Source organism: Musca autumnalis, unplaced genomic scaffold, assembly GCF_047663935.1.
Source record: "Musca autumnalis isolate F117 unplaced genomic scaffold, ASM4766393v1 scaffold_3, whole genome shotgun sequence".
NCBI lineage: Eukaryota > Metazoa > Arthropoda > Insecta > Diptera > Muscidae > Musca > Musca autumnalis.
In genome coordinates, this window is record NW_027411866.1 from 60,138,715 (window position 1) to 60,154,549 (window position 15,835).

A 15,835-nucleotide genomic window follows, 5' to 3' on the forward strand; every position below is an offset into this window, starting at 1 on the left:
AAAAAAATGGCGCTGAATGACGCCCTCTTTAAAAACTTTTTACTCGACAAATTTGAACGAGTAAAAAAAAGGAACATGGATGTCGGCGTCTAATTGGCTGGTTCGCCGACTTTGCCAGCTTTTTTGAGTTTTACTATTAAAAAGTACGGGAACAAAGCTACGAATGAGAACCGTATCTAAAATCTTCTGAGCAACTTTTTGTAGAATGTTTGAGTGTTGGAAAATCTCATCTTGTGGTCCTTTTGCTACGGTTCAAGAAATAAAGGATGAGAAGGATTTGAAAGGAATTGAATTAGAAGAATGATTCGCCAATCGATTTGACTGCAGACATGTAATCTCAAAAGGAAGCTACAATAACGCCAAACAGAGATATGAAGGTATTTTCCCTAGTATTATAGGGGAAAAATAAAAAGTGCATCATGCGATATCTCAGAAACTTCACCTATGACGAAATTTTCTTTTGGGTTCTCAATATACTCACCAAGGGCTTTCATATCCAAAAGGAATATTCCACCACCCCACATATGCTGTTTCGCAGTGTTATCATTTTACTAAACACAGAAGGGGTAAATAATTATACATTAAAATTATTTTTTTATATTTGAGTCAAACTTTTTCATACAAATGCATATTGTATTTTTGTAACAAATTAAACACTTTGTGCTGCTTTTAATGCGTTGCTTAGATCATCTATTAAATCTTCAACATCTTCAAGCCCAACCGATAATCGGATTAATGAATCAGTTATTCCCAACTTCTTTCTGTCTTCCGCTGGTACAGAAGCATGGGTCATTACAGATCTAGAAAAAAATAATAAAAAATATTAATTCGATTAATAATTTATTAGTACGATACACATAGATTATTTGAAAGACAAATTGCCTTTTTACTATAAAAAATTCAGTGGATATACACATATGGCCAAAATAATAAGTACATCATAGTTTATGTTTGATTGTGTACTCCACAATCAGTTTTTTTCTCAAAAACGATGTGAACTGCTTTACATTTCGAAACTTCTATTCGTAATAAATGATGCAACAAGCATAAAAACGCAAAAAAATTGGTAATATTTTGTTTTTGTGCCACTTTTTTCTAAAAGTTCAAAATTTTGTTGGCCAAAAAAATAAGTACATTTTGGATTTTTTATTATTTACCAATAACCGAGTAAATTTTAATAAAGGTTGGTTAGTAATTTAGCTGTGCTAATAATATTAGACAAAAATAAAAAAAAATAATTAGTGGATGGGACGAAATGAGCACTATTACACTGGAGAGGGGAGATTGGCGTAAAAATTAAGAAATGAGAGAAAAAATTTTCGATAAAAGCCAAATCCCTGGAAAAGCCGGTGGGTTTTTTCTAAAATACATTGAAACCAAAATGAAACTGAAAAAACACGGTGTAATAAACAGTCGATAGACCCATTGTTGCTCTCGCTTTAGAGACCTATTAAACTCATCTTGGGAAAGTACTGTTGGCATAGGTAATGTTATATTCACCCGAATAGCTCGGAGAATACTAGGGGCTATCAAATTACCAGAATAATTAACAAAAGGCGTTCAAATGTTTCGGAAAAAAATTTTGTTGACGAGGTCTTCCTTAGCTAACAATGATATGGGTCGGTCGGGAAAAACTTACATGGACAAAATTGGCGAAATTTTCTCTAGAGCATTGAAATAAATATGAATAAAATAAGTTTATTCGGTAACAATTACGACAAGATGAATTTCAATCTCAAGGGAGAGGAATTTCATACAATAGTTACAAAAATCCAATTAAACACGGAGGTAGCCACCTAATGGTGTGAGACTGATTATTTTTTCCTGGTATGGTCTTTATCCAATATATCACATTACAGATGCTGGGACCCATTTCCAATACAAAACAAGTGAGCCAAGGCTATAGTCGGGTCGGGGCCGACTATGTTATACCCTACACCACTTGCCCTGTGCATAAGCTTTTGACTGGTAAAATTCAAAATATTAAAATTGGGATAGCTTAGCTTCATTAATACAGGCCAAATAAAAAATGGAAAAGTGGGATGTATGCCAACCATCACATTCCGACCGCTGAATAATATCCGACCATTACCAAAATCAATAGGTTCATTCCTCTGTGGGACCCCCATTTACACCGACGTGTAGCGTGATTACAAAAAATTAAAAAATAGGACGTATTAACGACTATTGCTATATCTCCGTTATTTGGCCACATACGCCAACATGCTTTACATCATTGTAAAGATGCGATGTTCTACTTTCACAGTCGGACTTTGCTTTTGGAAGGTCCCCAAGAATGCTGTGCTATTCGTCATTATTTTTTATATCGCAAAAATGAGAAGTTGTGTTTTAATAGCGGCTATTGCGATATCTTCGTTGTTTGACCACCTACAACAACCTACTATAAATCGTTGCAAAGGCGATATTTTCTACTTTCATTTGCAGGTTTTGCTTTTGGCATACCCCCTATAGAAGCTGAGATATTCGGTTTGGAAAAAAAATTGTCTTTTTCTCCAAAAAAGTTTTTGCCCATTCCGACCCCTAAATATTATCCGACCATCACCAAAATAAATAGGCTTTTTCCCCTGCGGGACCCCCATCAACACCCAAAATTTGGTGACGATCCTATCCAAATTACGACCTGTAGCGTGATTTCTTTAATATTGGAAAAATGGGATGTATTACCGACTATTGTGATATCTCCGTTATTTGGCCACCTACGCTAACCTACTTTGCATCATTGTAAAGACAGGATTTTCTACTTTCATAGCCAGGTTTTGTTTTTGGAAAGTATCCAACAAGAGCTGTGTTATTCGTCATTAGAATTAAAATCGAATAAATGAAAAGTGGGGTTCTATAAGCGACTATTGCGATATCTTCGTTGTTTGACCACCTACGACAACCTACCATACATCGCTGTAAAGGTGATATTTTCTGCTTTCATTAGCAGGCTTTGCCTTTAATATACCCCTTATAGATACGGAGATATTCGCTTTGAAATAAAACGTTGACTTTTTCCGCAAATAAGTTTTTTGCCCATTCCGACCCCTGAATATTAGCCGACCATCACCAAAATCAATAGGCTTCTTCCCCTCCGGGACCCTCATCAACATGCAAAATTTGGTGACGATCCGATCAAAATTGCGACCTGTAGCGTGATTACAAGGTTTAGATGGACAGACGGACGGACGGACTGACGGACGGACACACATAGCCTGATCGACTCAGCTCGTCGAGACATTCATTTTGGTATATATAAGTATGGGTCTACGACCATTATTTCGATGCGTTACAAACTTTTTGGCCAAAACCAACTTATAATACCCTCCCCACATAGTGGTGTAGGGTATAAACATATTGGTCAACACATTGTTGCTACTAACAGAAGAAAATTTGTTTTTTATATGAATTTTTCAACAGAACTACGGTCCAAAAAATGCATCCCTATATGTCAAGGATGGGTTCCAGGACAATATAATGAAGTAACTTGACTCGCCTATGCAGTAATCGGATATGAATGCAATAGTAAACCTTTGCGGACACTTAAAATAGCGCATTGGTACACAATCGTTCCAAAATAAACATCAAATTTGGAATTTTATTCAAAAAGTTTGGTATTAAATAACTTTTGAAAATTACAGCAAACTTCTAAGCAATATGCCAAAAAAGAATACTAAAAGTAGGTCAAAATAAAGGTGGAAGCAACAAATCAGAGATCATCAACAAGTCACTTGGCTTCGGAAGCCACTTGAGCGCATACAAGTTTTTTAGGCCTTTTGCTTTTTGATGCATGTGTTTTCTTGCACTCTGTATTTTTTCCACCACCACAAAAAAAAAAAAATACGACGCATCAAGACCGTTGCTTGTGTGTAATAAGTAAAACAAGTGTCCATCGTATTTTGCACTGTTACAAAACTCGCAATCGTAGATAGTTTGCCAAGTGACTCATCAAGTGGAAGCACACACACAACATTTCGAAAAATAAACAATTCTAATTTTATTTGTTGTTGTTTCGTTTGTTTATGCTTTTCTTTATTTGCTTGGAAGTATGCTTTTGCATGTTCTTTTAACGCTTGAAAATCAGTGATAGAAAGTGATCTTAGCTCTCACTCTCTCGGAGAGCACGAGACAATCGGTTGAATAACAAGGGTTGAAAACAATACTTGATGTGCTATGAGGAAGAAAGTATAACAGAAAATGTTATTGCGTATTTAAAACTACTTGGCAAAGCATACGCAAGTATCAAAAAATATCCATTTTTAAATAACTTATTTTTTGAGTGGCTAGCCACACTCGTACATATTTTAAGAATGGCAAGCAACACTTGCATTTATTTTTAAGAGTAGCAAGCCGCACATACGCTTGTTTTTTAGCATGTGGCTTATGAGTGCCAAAATCAGCTACTTATGCATTTCTCTGCAACAAATATTAATAATATAAACATCCTAAATTACAATCTATCCTAAAACAATTGAATATACTAATATTAATTAATGATTTCCAAAATGTACTTATTATTTTGTCCATCAATTTTTATGGCTTTTTTCTTAATATCGCATTTAGAAGTTTGTTTATCTTGAAGATCTACGCAAAATTTATTTTTTAAGTGTCATTTATGTTGCAAAACTTAAATTTAAACTGAACATTGTCTTACAGTGAATACATTTTCTGAATTGAACGAAAAATATGCATACTTATGTTTGTACTTATTATTTTGGCCATATCTGTATGTACATATAAAAATCACTCAAACATTACTTTGTTCCAGAACTAAAGAGTTTTTACAATTTTACCCGAAAAAGCGTTCCCGTACACAAAAAAGTCGTAAAATGTTCACTTCTCTTTAAACAAAAATGGCGCTGAATGACGCCCTCTCTAAAAACTTTTTACACGACAAATTTGGGCGAGTAAAAAATAGTAACATGGTTGCCGGCGTCTGATTGGCTGATACGCCGACTTTGACATTTGTTCCAGTTTTTTGACGTATTTTCCATTTTCCGCTTTTTTTATTGGGTCTATAGATAATACAAATATCCGTACAGACTAAATTAATTTACATATATACAATTTAGATTCGATTTGGATTAAGTATTCAGAAGCAATATTATTTTTCGTTTTAAACTGACTTTACTTTCGGATAGATCGATCTGAGAATAGAATTTATTAAATTGAAGCATAAGACGGCGTAGTGGATCATTATTGGCATAATTAGTTTGAAAATATTGAACTTGAAGTGATTTCGAGTTGGTCTATTGGAGACATTTAGTAAGATTCTGCTCATAATCAGATCCGAATAAATGTTTTCCTGAATAACATTTAAAAGAAAATTTAGTCCCAACGTTATACGTCGGCTTTTCAATTTGGCAGTTTAATCATTTTGAGTCTTGTTTCATATGAGGGCAGTGTTTGGTGGTTCCACCTATGATGACGCAAGCAGAATAACAGAAATTGTTTTTGAACTGATTCAATCAGATTGGAGTATATAGTATACTGTGGATCCCAAATTATTGCACCGTATTCAAGAATACTGCGAACAAAAGATATATACAGATTCTTAATAACAAGTGTATCCGAAAATTCTTTACCCCAGCGTTTCATAAAACCTAAGGCACCGTGGGCTTTATTCACCATGGAGTTTATATGCAATCTAAAAGTTAAACGGTGGGTGATCCAGTAAAATACCCAAATCCTTGAATGATTCGACGGTTTCCAGTTCGTGGTTATCGAAATAAGGGTGGTAAATTGTAAGGGCCTATGTTGATTTTGAATAAAACACAAATTATTTAGGAAATTATTGTAATTTTATTTTATTATGATATATTGGTATTACTCAATTATGTATGGAACAAAATATCGGCCAAATGGGCGCCGCGGCCACGGCGGCACACCTCCATCCGATGGTCCAAATTTTTGATGACCCTGAGGCATTATGGAGGTTCTATGCCGTTAATGTGCCGAATTATCTCATCATTTAGCTCTTGAATTGTTGCTGGCTTATCGACGTACACCTTTTCTTTCAAATAACCCCAAAGAAAAAAGTCCAACGGTGTCAAATCACATGATCTTGGCGGCCAATTGACATCGCCATAACGTGAGATAACACGGCCATTGAATTTGTTGCGCAAAAGAGCCATTTTTTCGTTAGCTGTGTGGCAAGTGGCACCGTCCTGCTGAAACCACATATCGTCCACATCCATATCTTCCAATTCGGGCCATAAAAAGTTCGTTATCATCTCACGATAGCGAACACCATTCACAGTAACTGCCTGACCGGCCTCATTTTGGAAATAATACGGCCCGATGATGCCGCCAGCCCATAAACCGCACCAAACAGTCACTCTTTGTGGGTGCATTGGTTTTTCGACAATCACTCTTGGATTCTCATTCTCCCAAATGCGGCAATTCTGTTTATTGACGAATCCACTGAGGTGAAAATGTGCCTCATCACTGAAGATGATTTTCTTGGAAAATTGATCATCCACTGTTGCCATTTCTTGCCACCATTCTGCCCATTCACGACGTTTGGAATGGTCAAAAGGCTTTAGTTCTTGAGCCAATTGCACCTTGTAAGCATGTAAATGCAAGTCTTTATGCATAATGTTCATCAACGACGAGCGTGAGAGGTGCAATTGTCGGGCACAACGACGAGTTGAGTTGGACGGCTCTTCAGCCACACTATCGCGAACAGCAGCAATATTTTCTGCAGTACGAGCGATTTTTGCGATTGTACGCACATTTGGACGATCAAATTGACCAAAAAAATCACGAAGTGCACGATATGCATTTTGATTTGAACGCCCATTTTCATAATAAGTCTGGATAACTTTAACACGTTGTTGGATTGTGTATATCTCCATGGTTCAAATTGAGTAAGTCTCAAATAGAGAAATGTCAAATAAAACTCGGAAAAAAACTTGGCGTTTAGGTGTGGTTCACATTCAACATCGGCCCTTACAATTTAACCACCCTTTATATTGACTATTTTATAGACTACCGATGGATAGTGTTATCGACAATGTTTCTCTTTTGTAATCTCTTTTCAACATTATTTCTCTTTTTGAAATCAAAATAGAATAAATGTATTGTCATTTTGTATAAAATTTATTTTTTATTCTGAATTAAAAAAATTTTGTTGGTGCGTTTGATGTGCAAAAACTTATTGCTAAATAAAGATGCAACAAACATGTTATTGGGCTAAATTAAAAAAGGATGAATATTTTTAGAAGAATATTTGATGCCAGTATCAAGCATTCACGCATAATTTTCAATATCAAGAAATTCAAAGATTAATATTAAATTGTCCTTTATAGTATATGTCTGTATGTTTATCCACGTCATGTAATTAAATAAAGCGTGGTTAGCGCATATTCGAAATATACAGATTAATTGTTATAATTGTGTTATTCAAACTGTTATTCTGATTACAACTTACTAGAGATTTGGACTATCATTTCTGACCACAGAATTGACTGGTTACTGGTAATGTACTGAGGAGACAATTGCCTTTCAAATGACTATCGAATTGGATGGTTACTGGTAATGCAGTGAGGGTAACTAGGGAATAACTAGCAATTTTGCTGGCTACTGGTAAACACCCCTAGTTACCGCCCAATCTACTCGCAATGTTATAGACTGGTGAATTTAACATGGGGATGTCATAGGAAGGGGTCTATTGCCCCCTCACTGCATTACCAGTAACCAGGCAATTCGATAGTCTTGGAAAGTCAATCATCCCTTCATTGCATTACCAGTAACCAGGTAATTGGATAGTCTTGGGAAACTCAATCGTCCCTTCATTGCATTACCAGTAACCAGTTAAATCGATAGTTAGAAATTATAGCCAAAATCACTAGTATGTTTTGATCAGCTAAATGGGTAAATGCTTAACGTATAACGGATATTATATCAGTTTAAAAAATATAATTATAACAGTTAATCTGTATATGCGCTAACCACGATTTATTTAATTACATGGCGTGTATATACATACATATATCACAAAAGGACAATTTAATGTTTATCTTTTGATTCTTGTTATTGAAACTTGTGTGAATCCATGAACTAGAACTGTGTATTTGGTCTTGGGAATGTTCATCTCAAGTGTCCTTCAGATAATTCAGAAGTACCTAAAATAAAATGTACAAAATGTAATGAGATAATAAAAAAATCTATTGTCCCAAAAATATCGATACTTACCAAACATTCTTCTGTTCTTCACGTTTGTTTTATCTTCATTTAACGACAAATTTTTGCACATCAGCGCATCAAAATACGTCTTTTCTAAATTCAGAAAAAATTAAATTAAATTGACATTTTTTCTATTTTGTTTTCAAAAAGAGAAATAATAATTTTGAAAAGAGATTACAAGAGAGAAACATTGTTGATTAACTATCCATCGGTAGTCTATAAAATAGTCAATATATTACACTCAGCATTACCAGTAACTAGTGAATTGACATAATAGCAGGGAAGCCCATTGAACAACTATGAAGTTACCCAGTTGTTCAAGAAATAGCAATTGATACTTTGACATAGTTATGTAACTAGTTACTCATTGATCCTAGTTACTTTACACCCAAAATGGCACACAAAATAGCCTATAGCCTGATTTTGTCACTGGAAATATGTCAATTCACTACTTACAGGTAATGCGGCGTGTAATATATTGACTATTTTATAGACTACCGATGGGTAGTGTAATAGACAATGTTTCTCTCTTGTAATCTCTTTTCAACATTATTTTTTTTAACAATATAGAAAAACATATTCTGTCATTTTGTTTATTAATAATTAAAAAACGTATTTTGATGCGTTTGTTGTCCAAAAATTTAATATTCAAAAAATAACGTGTTACGAGCTAAATCATAGGGAGGATGAAAAATTTAAGAAGAATATTTATAATATATCTGTGGTAAGTATTGATACATATCTTGACACAATTCATTATCGCGTCATTTCATTGGACTTCTATACATTTTATTTTAGGAACTTTTGAATGATCTGAAGAACACACGAGAAAAAACATTACAAGGCACTATAGGTAATTTTCCCTGTTTTTGAGGCAAAAAGTCGATTTTGCAACTTTTAATAATAATAATTTTTTAGTTGGCATTGAAAAAAGAACATGTCAAAATTTATTAATATGAATGACATTTTTCAAAATAGCGTCATTATCGCAATTTAAATTGCAGTTAAATTGAGAATTTCGAAGAAGAACTAAAAAAATATATATTGTAAGACATATTTTAATGTACTTAAATCCGCGAAAAAATAAGCCAAATATAAATATATGTAAAATGGAATAGATTGGCAATTGCGAGAGGAATTTATTTCATATATAATATAGCTTAAACATTTTGGGTAGCGACCAAAAAACACAAAAAGTCAGAAATAAATATTTTATTTTTCTTAAAATCACTTCATATAGGGTTATACTAAATTGGCCGTGTTTGGCCGTGATTTTGCCACCTAGAACACATTACTGAAAGCCTTCTACATTGTTATTATTACAAGCCCCGATTTTGCCCGTTTTGTGATATTGATGAGATTTTTGGTCTGTTCCAGGACTGCAAGAATCTACAAATTTTTACTATTTTTCCGATAGCATAAAGGAAAAAATGTTATCGTAGTAAAAAATAGTAGCTTCTTGCAGGTTCTGGAACAGAGCATATATTAGGTTACTTCTCAATAAAAAGTCTTAAAATTGTGGAAATTTGGTTTGAGGAAATAAATAATAAATGTAAAAAATAAATAATAAATGTAAAAATATTGTTGTTTACAATTTCATTGCAAGTGAAATAAGTAATTGCGACAAATTGTTCGGTATATCCGTGGTTTTCTATAAACGGTGCGGCAGTAGTAAGCTTTATTTTATCTCTCTATTAAGCTGAAAACAGATACAACGTTTGATTAAAGTTTTGCGTTGGGCGTCGAGAAAAAAACAACAACAACAGGGCGACGACGATACCAAAGTCCAGCGTTTATCTGTTTGTCGGCATATATTTCAAATGAATTTGAATTTTTCGGCATCATGCCCAACAGTGTAAAAACGGCCAAAACGACACAAAACTTTAATCAAACGTTGTATCTGTTTTCAGCTTTACATATTAATCATTAATACGGTTTAAAGGAGTACTAAACTCGTCTTTATTAACGTATATTCAAAAAATATACAAAAGTGTAGTAACAATTCGTTGGAAAATCTACTCGCGGGGACAAAATTTGTGTTACTTACTACCATGATCGTTTTCATCAGTTTGTTGTGTATAAGAAAACTAATGAAAATGGCATTGGAAAAAATAGCTTTGTTCGTTATATACGTAGTTGCTTATAACCGTTGTTCCTTATATCCGAATTTATCTGTAAAAATCTTTGTTTTATCTCACTTTTACATATAAATAATTTAGAAAGTTAAAAAATTCTTTAATTCCGCTGTTATTAATTTTTGTCTCAAAAACAGGGCAAATTACCTATAGTGCAAGGACCAAATAAACATAAGTCGCTGTATCAAGTAGCCACACACAAGTTCCAGAATCAAGGATCCAGATGTACCTATTATATCCATATGTATACAAGATTATATTGTCATTGTAAAATTTTTGCACTCCATGTAATAAAATAAAGTGTGGCTAATGCATATACATATCGCTCATTTACTCAAAGAGTGGCATAACTCAAAAAATGCATTTTTTGAGTTAGCAAATTATATTTTTTCTACGACTTCTAATTTTTAGTTGGTGTCAAATTTTTATGCTGATATCTCTAAAACTCGACGAGTTACAGCTCATTTACTACGAGTTTCGCATTAATCAACACAAAAGTGTTTTATGAAACACTAAAACACTTCAAATCATGCTTGGTCTTGCACAGAAATTTTGCGCTGATATCTGGCTTTCTTTAACTTGGCCAAAAATCTTGAAAAATTCAAATGTTGTATAGCGTTACGTTAAGCTATTTTAAGGGGTTATGGCCACTTATAAGTATAAAAAAAAACCATTTTCATGCATTTTTATAAGAAATCTATTAAACCTTGAGTTACCTTCTAATTTTTTTTTTGTATAACCTTTCTGACAAATGCCCGCCTATAAAGCACTGTTTTTACTAAAGCAGTTTGCGGTACCCACTGTTGTTCGAAAAAGAAAAAACCAATCAGCATATATTTTTGTGGGATCATTACGAACCCAATAATCTTGTCCATTATCGAAACGGAATTTAAAAAATCAATTTTTAAAAATTTTGAACAGTTAAAATCAAAATTTCGATTTAAAAAAACGGACTCCGTCAGCAGTTTTTTAAAGACTCTCTCGGTTAAGTACATGGTTTATGTGTATAATAGTCCCAAAAAACATATAAAGACCGGAGCATCCGTTTTCGAGCTACAGGGGGGACCGCTTTCAAAAGTGCCACTTCGAGGAAAAGACGTTTTTAGATTCTATGCTACATACAGAACACAATAAATGTTTCCCTTCGAAAGCTAATATCTCGGTAAATTTTTGTCCGATGGACAGGAAAATTTGGGCACATATTCAATTCTACATGTTAGATTTTTCGAATTTTATATGAAATATTGGTACAAAGTATATAAATTCAATAGAAAGAATTCATAATATTTAGGATACAATTTTAAATATTTACAGAGTAGGACATTTAGAATTGAAAATACACAATATCGAGCCACGTTCGGTAAAGTCGCCATGTAAAATTTAAGCCCAGTTTTCAGAATATTGAAGTTTTTAATCATACAGCCCCACGTAATAGTTTATCGCAGAATTTTACAACCACAAAGAATTGCCGTTGTCTTTGCTATAGCAAGATTTTTACTATTTCGATGATCTTAGCCTAATTATTAAGAATATCGGCTACCTTTGTCGTTGATATGTTTCCAAATGAAAACATTAAATGAATGAAATGAAAATTTTGGAGTTTTGGAGATATGGTGCGAAATCTATACAAATTATGGAATTTTTAGAAATATTATAAAATTTGAGGTAATACAGTCGAAATAGCATATAACGTAGGTCAAGGGACCGACCAAAATCGGGCGCTATAAGCGATAGTCTTTATAAACTATACTTATAAATGAGGAGAAATTATAGTGACTTTTGGGTGTAAATACGTTGTTTTATTAAGTAAATATAAAATTCAATTCAAATGTCTTGAAACAAAATAAAAATAAAGATATTGAATTAATTCTGCAGCTAAGTTTTAAATTTAACACAGATCTGAGTTTTGAAAGGGTTTCCCAAACACATTCTTTGCTTGTAACATTTTCTGAGTAAATACGTTTTTGAAGACTTTCTACAGCTAAACACGCCTCTGGCACTAAAGGGGTGAGTACATAAGCTGCCTTGCCTGATTACCTTGCTTTCGCCACAGGACATTACCCTCAAGACTGGCTGGAATCGACATTTGTAACCATACCTAAAAAAAACAATTCGAATTTGTGCGGTGATTTTAGACTAATTAACCTTATGAGCCATGCTCTAAAAATCTTTTTAAAAATAATACACAGACGAATATACCCATTATGCGAGATGCATATGGGTAACACACAATTTGGATTCAGAGAAGGCATGGGTACCCGAGAAGCATTGCTTGGAGTTCACGTTCTACTACAAAAATGACGCGAAGTTCAAAAGGACGTCTTTCTTTGTTTTGTGGACTACGAGAAGGCGTTTGATACCGTAAAACACGATAAGTTGATGGATATTTTAACCGATATTGGACTAGAAGAATGTGATAAAAGATGTATTCAAAATCTATACTGGAAACAAGTATCAAATATTAAAGTGGATGGTGAATTATCTGACAATATCCCAATTTCGAAAGGTGTACGGCAAGGATATATTTTGTCACCTCTTCTCTTTAATATACATATATTCAGAAAAAAATTTTCAAGAATCAATAGCTTCCAAAAACATTGGCATTAGCATAAATAACATCCTCATCAATAACATTCGTTACGCTGATGACACCACATTACTGGCAAGCAGCTTAGCAGGGCTACAAAGACTAATAGATGCACTCATGAAGACCAGTGAAAAATATGGATTATCAATAAACATAAGAAAAACTAAATATGTGATTGTCAGCAGAAAACAGGTGGAAAATAATGTACCTTTGATAATTAATAACATAGAAATAGAACGTGTAAGAACATATAAATATCTAGGAGTCCAGATAAATGACCGTTGGGATATGTCAAGTGAAATTAAGTGCCGAATCGAAATGGCAAGAAATTCATTTTCCAAATATAAGAAAACGCTAACCAGCCATGACATAGGCCTTTCAACGAAAATACGTTTTGTCAGATGCTACATATGGTCAGTATTATTATACTCTGCAGAAACTTGGACGATAAAATTAGCCGACGAAAAACGACTAAATTCTTTTGAAATGTGGATTTATCGTCATATTCTAAAAATTCGCTGGACTGACCACGTTTCAAATGAAGAAGTACTACGACGGATGAATGTGGAACGACAAATAACACGCGATGTAAAAAGCCGAAAAACATCTTATCTGGGTCATATAATGCGCAATGAAAAATATAAGCTCCTCCAAGCCATTATCCAAACCACAATAGATGGAAGAAGACCAAGAGGCAGAAAAGAAACATCATGGATAAGAAATATTCAAGAATGGACGGGACTGCAAGACGAAAGAAACCTCCTGAATGCTGCCAAGAATCGAAACCTATCTATAATGGAATAAAAAATATAATTAAATTGTTAACAATGTAAACAATAATTGTATGATCGCTAACACCCGAATACGGGTTGGCAAATAAAGAAGAAGAAGAAGGATACGACGCAAATAAGTCTCATCAAAATAATGATTTTAGACTCCACTTACCACCGTCCATCCGTTTGTATCTCTGTTTGTCTGGCAGGTTGGAACTCATGATAACTCTCGAACGGATCAACCGATTTGGTCCAAGTTATGGATCTCGTAATGTTTTGTCCAAATTAAATTTAAGTCATATCGGTACCTCCGCCATAAAAGTTCAACAATTTTCACTAAAATGGTCGAAGGGACTAACCGATTCGGTCTAAAATCGAACCTGATATGGACCATCTCGGTCCACTCGCAAAATTACTTCCAAAAGTACATCAAGTTCCAAGAGAATATGTTTGGACAACATCTTCAGGTCACTCATACAAGCCTAACTGCATAACTGCAGTTTAAAGACTGTTTGAGGATCCTTTGGACATTTTGTAGTCTTGTTTACAGCGATATCCTATTTTTCGTGGACAAGTTCATGCTTCCTGACAAAGCGCTAAATGCTACGGTGACCAACTAAAATAGCTTATGTGCGCGGTATAATAAGCTGCCTTGCCTGATTGCCTTGCTTGCTTCTGATAAAAGAATAAAAAAGGAAAGGGCAACCGAGTTCGAAATTTGCTCGGCCATCTTTATTCTTTTATTTTTATTATGTCAGAAATGAAGCAGGAAAGCAAGGCAATCAGGCAAGGCAGCTTATGTACGCAGGCCTTAAAGGCCTGATTGACATAATAAAAATAAAAGAATAAAGAAGGCCGAGGAAATTTCGAACTGGGTTGCCCTTTTCTTTTTTATTCTTTTATCAGAAGTAAGCAGGCAAGGCAGCTTATGTACGCAGACCTTAACGGTTTCCGGCAATGCGACTTTAATGATTTTTTACACCTTGGTCCATGGGTTGTAAAACAGATGTGTCATTGGGTGACAAAAATTCAAGCTTAATTAACTTGAGACCGCCTACATGTGACTCGTAAATTAGCTCTCCAATCCCACCTTCGAAAATGTTGTGCATATGTTTAGTATTTTCTTGTTGTTTGAGTTTGAAAATAAAACTATAACAACATATTTATAGAACATTTTTTTCTTTGTATGGTTCGACGTTATAACGGATAGCAAAATGCAAATATTTAAAAAAACGTCGTTACAACCGATACGACATTATAAGCGATTTCGACTGTAATTGTTGTTTTTCTAGTTCAATATTTGTCCAAGTATTTTATTCTGATCCTTATCTACAAATTTGCGTCAGAGGTCAGAAGAAGATTTGCATTGGTTTCAGAGACATAGTCCCGTGTTGCTTTAAAAAGTCGATAATTAACAATGTTTAGAGGGGGGCCTAAATTCCAAGCAGGATCTGACTCCACAAAACGCAACTAGGGCTTTTGTACTTTGGGTCTGTACTTTCAAAAAATCCTCACTTCAAATTGTTTGCACAAGATTACATTAAAGATGCTGCACATTGTTATTTACCGGAAGATATAGGTTGGGTTTGGATTTCAAATGTCAATTCCATTATGCAAACGTCAAATAAATCCTCTCGAAGTGGGTTAACCCGGCAAAAAACTATAGTGTAACCGTACTATGATTCAGGATTATTTTTTACTTTTAATATAATGTTAAAAAAGAAGCATTATAATTTGTTTCTTAATTGTACGATTAGACGTTTTTGGACTCGATGACAAACACTTTGATGGCCTTAGTTCTATATAGTTTTGACAAATAACAATCGATCCTTATTGAACCCCACATAATTACTCGCTAATAATAAGCTAATTAATTTTAGAAATGGATAGTTACCGCGCACATAAGCTATTTTAGTTGGTCACCGTAGCATTTAGCGCTTTGTCAGGAAGCATGAACTTGTCCACGAAAAATAGGATATCGCTGTAAACAAGACTACAAAATGTCCAAAGGATCCTCGAACAGTCTTTAAACTGCAGTTATGCAGTTAGGCTTGTATGAGTGACCTGAAGATGTTGTCCAAACATATTCTCTTGGAACTTGATGTACTTTTGGAAGTAATTTTGCGAGTGGACCGAGATGGTCCATATAAGGT

General features: G+C 34.1%; 1 protein-coding gene across 1 annotated transcript in view; it reads right to left on the minus strand.

Moving 5' to 3' along the window:
• Window positions 1-574: 574 nt before the first annotated feature.
• Cth (Cystathionine gamma-lyase) overlaps window positions 575-15,835 on the minus strand; it is a 155,088-nt gene continuing 139,827 nt past the window's right edge. The window contains exon 6 of the mRNA XM_073979051.1: window positions 575-800. Coding sequence (XP_073835152.1) covers window positions 650-800 — 151 coding nt within the window. The 3' untranslated portion in view covers window positions 575-649. The remainder of the gene's footprint in view (window positions 801-15,835) is intronic.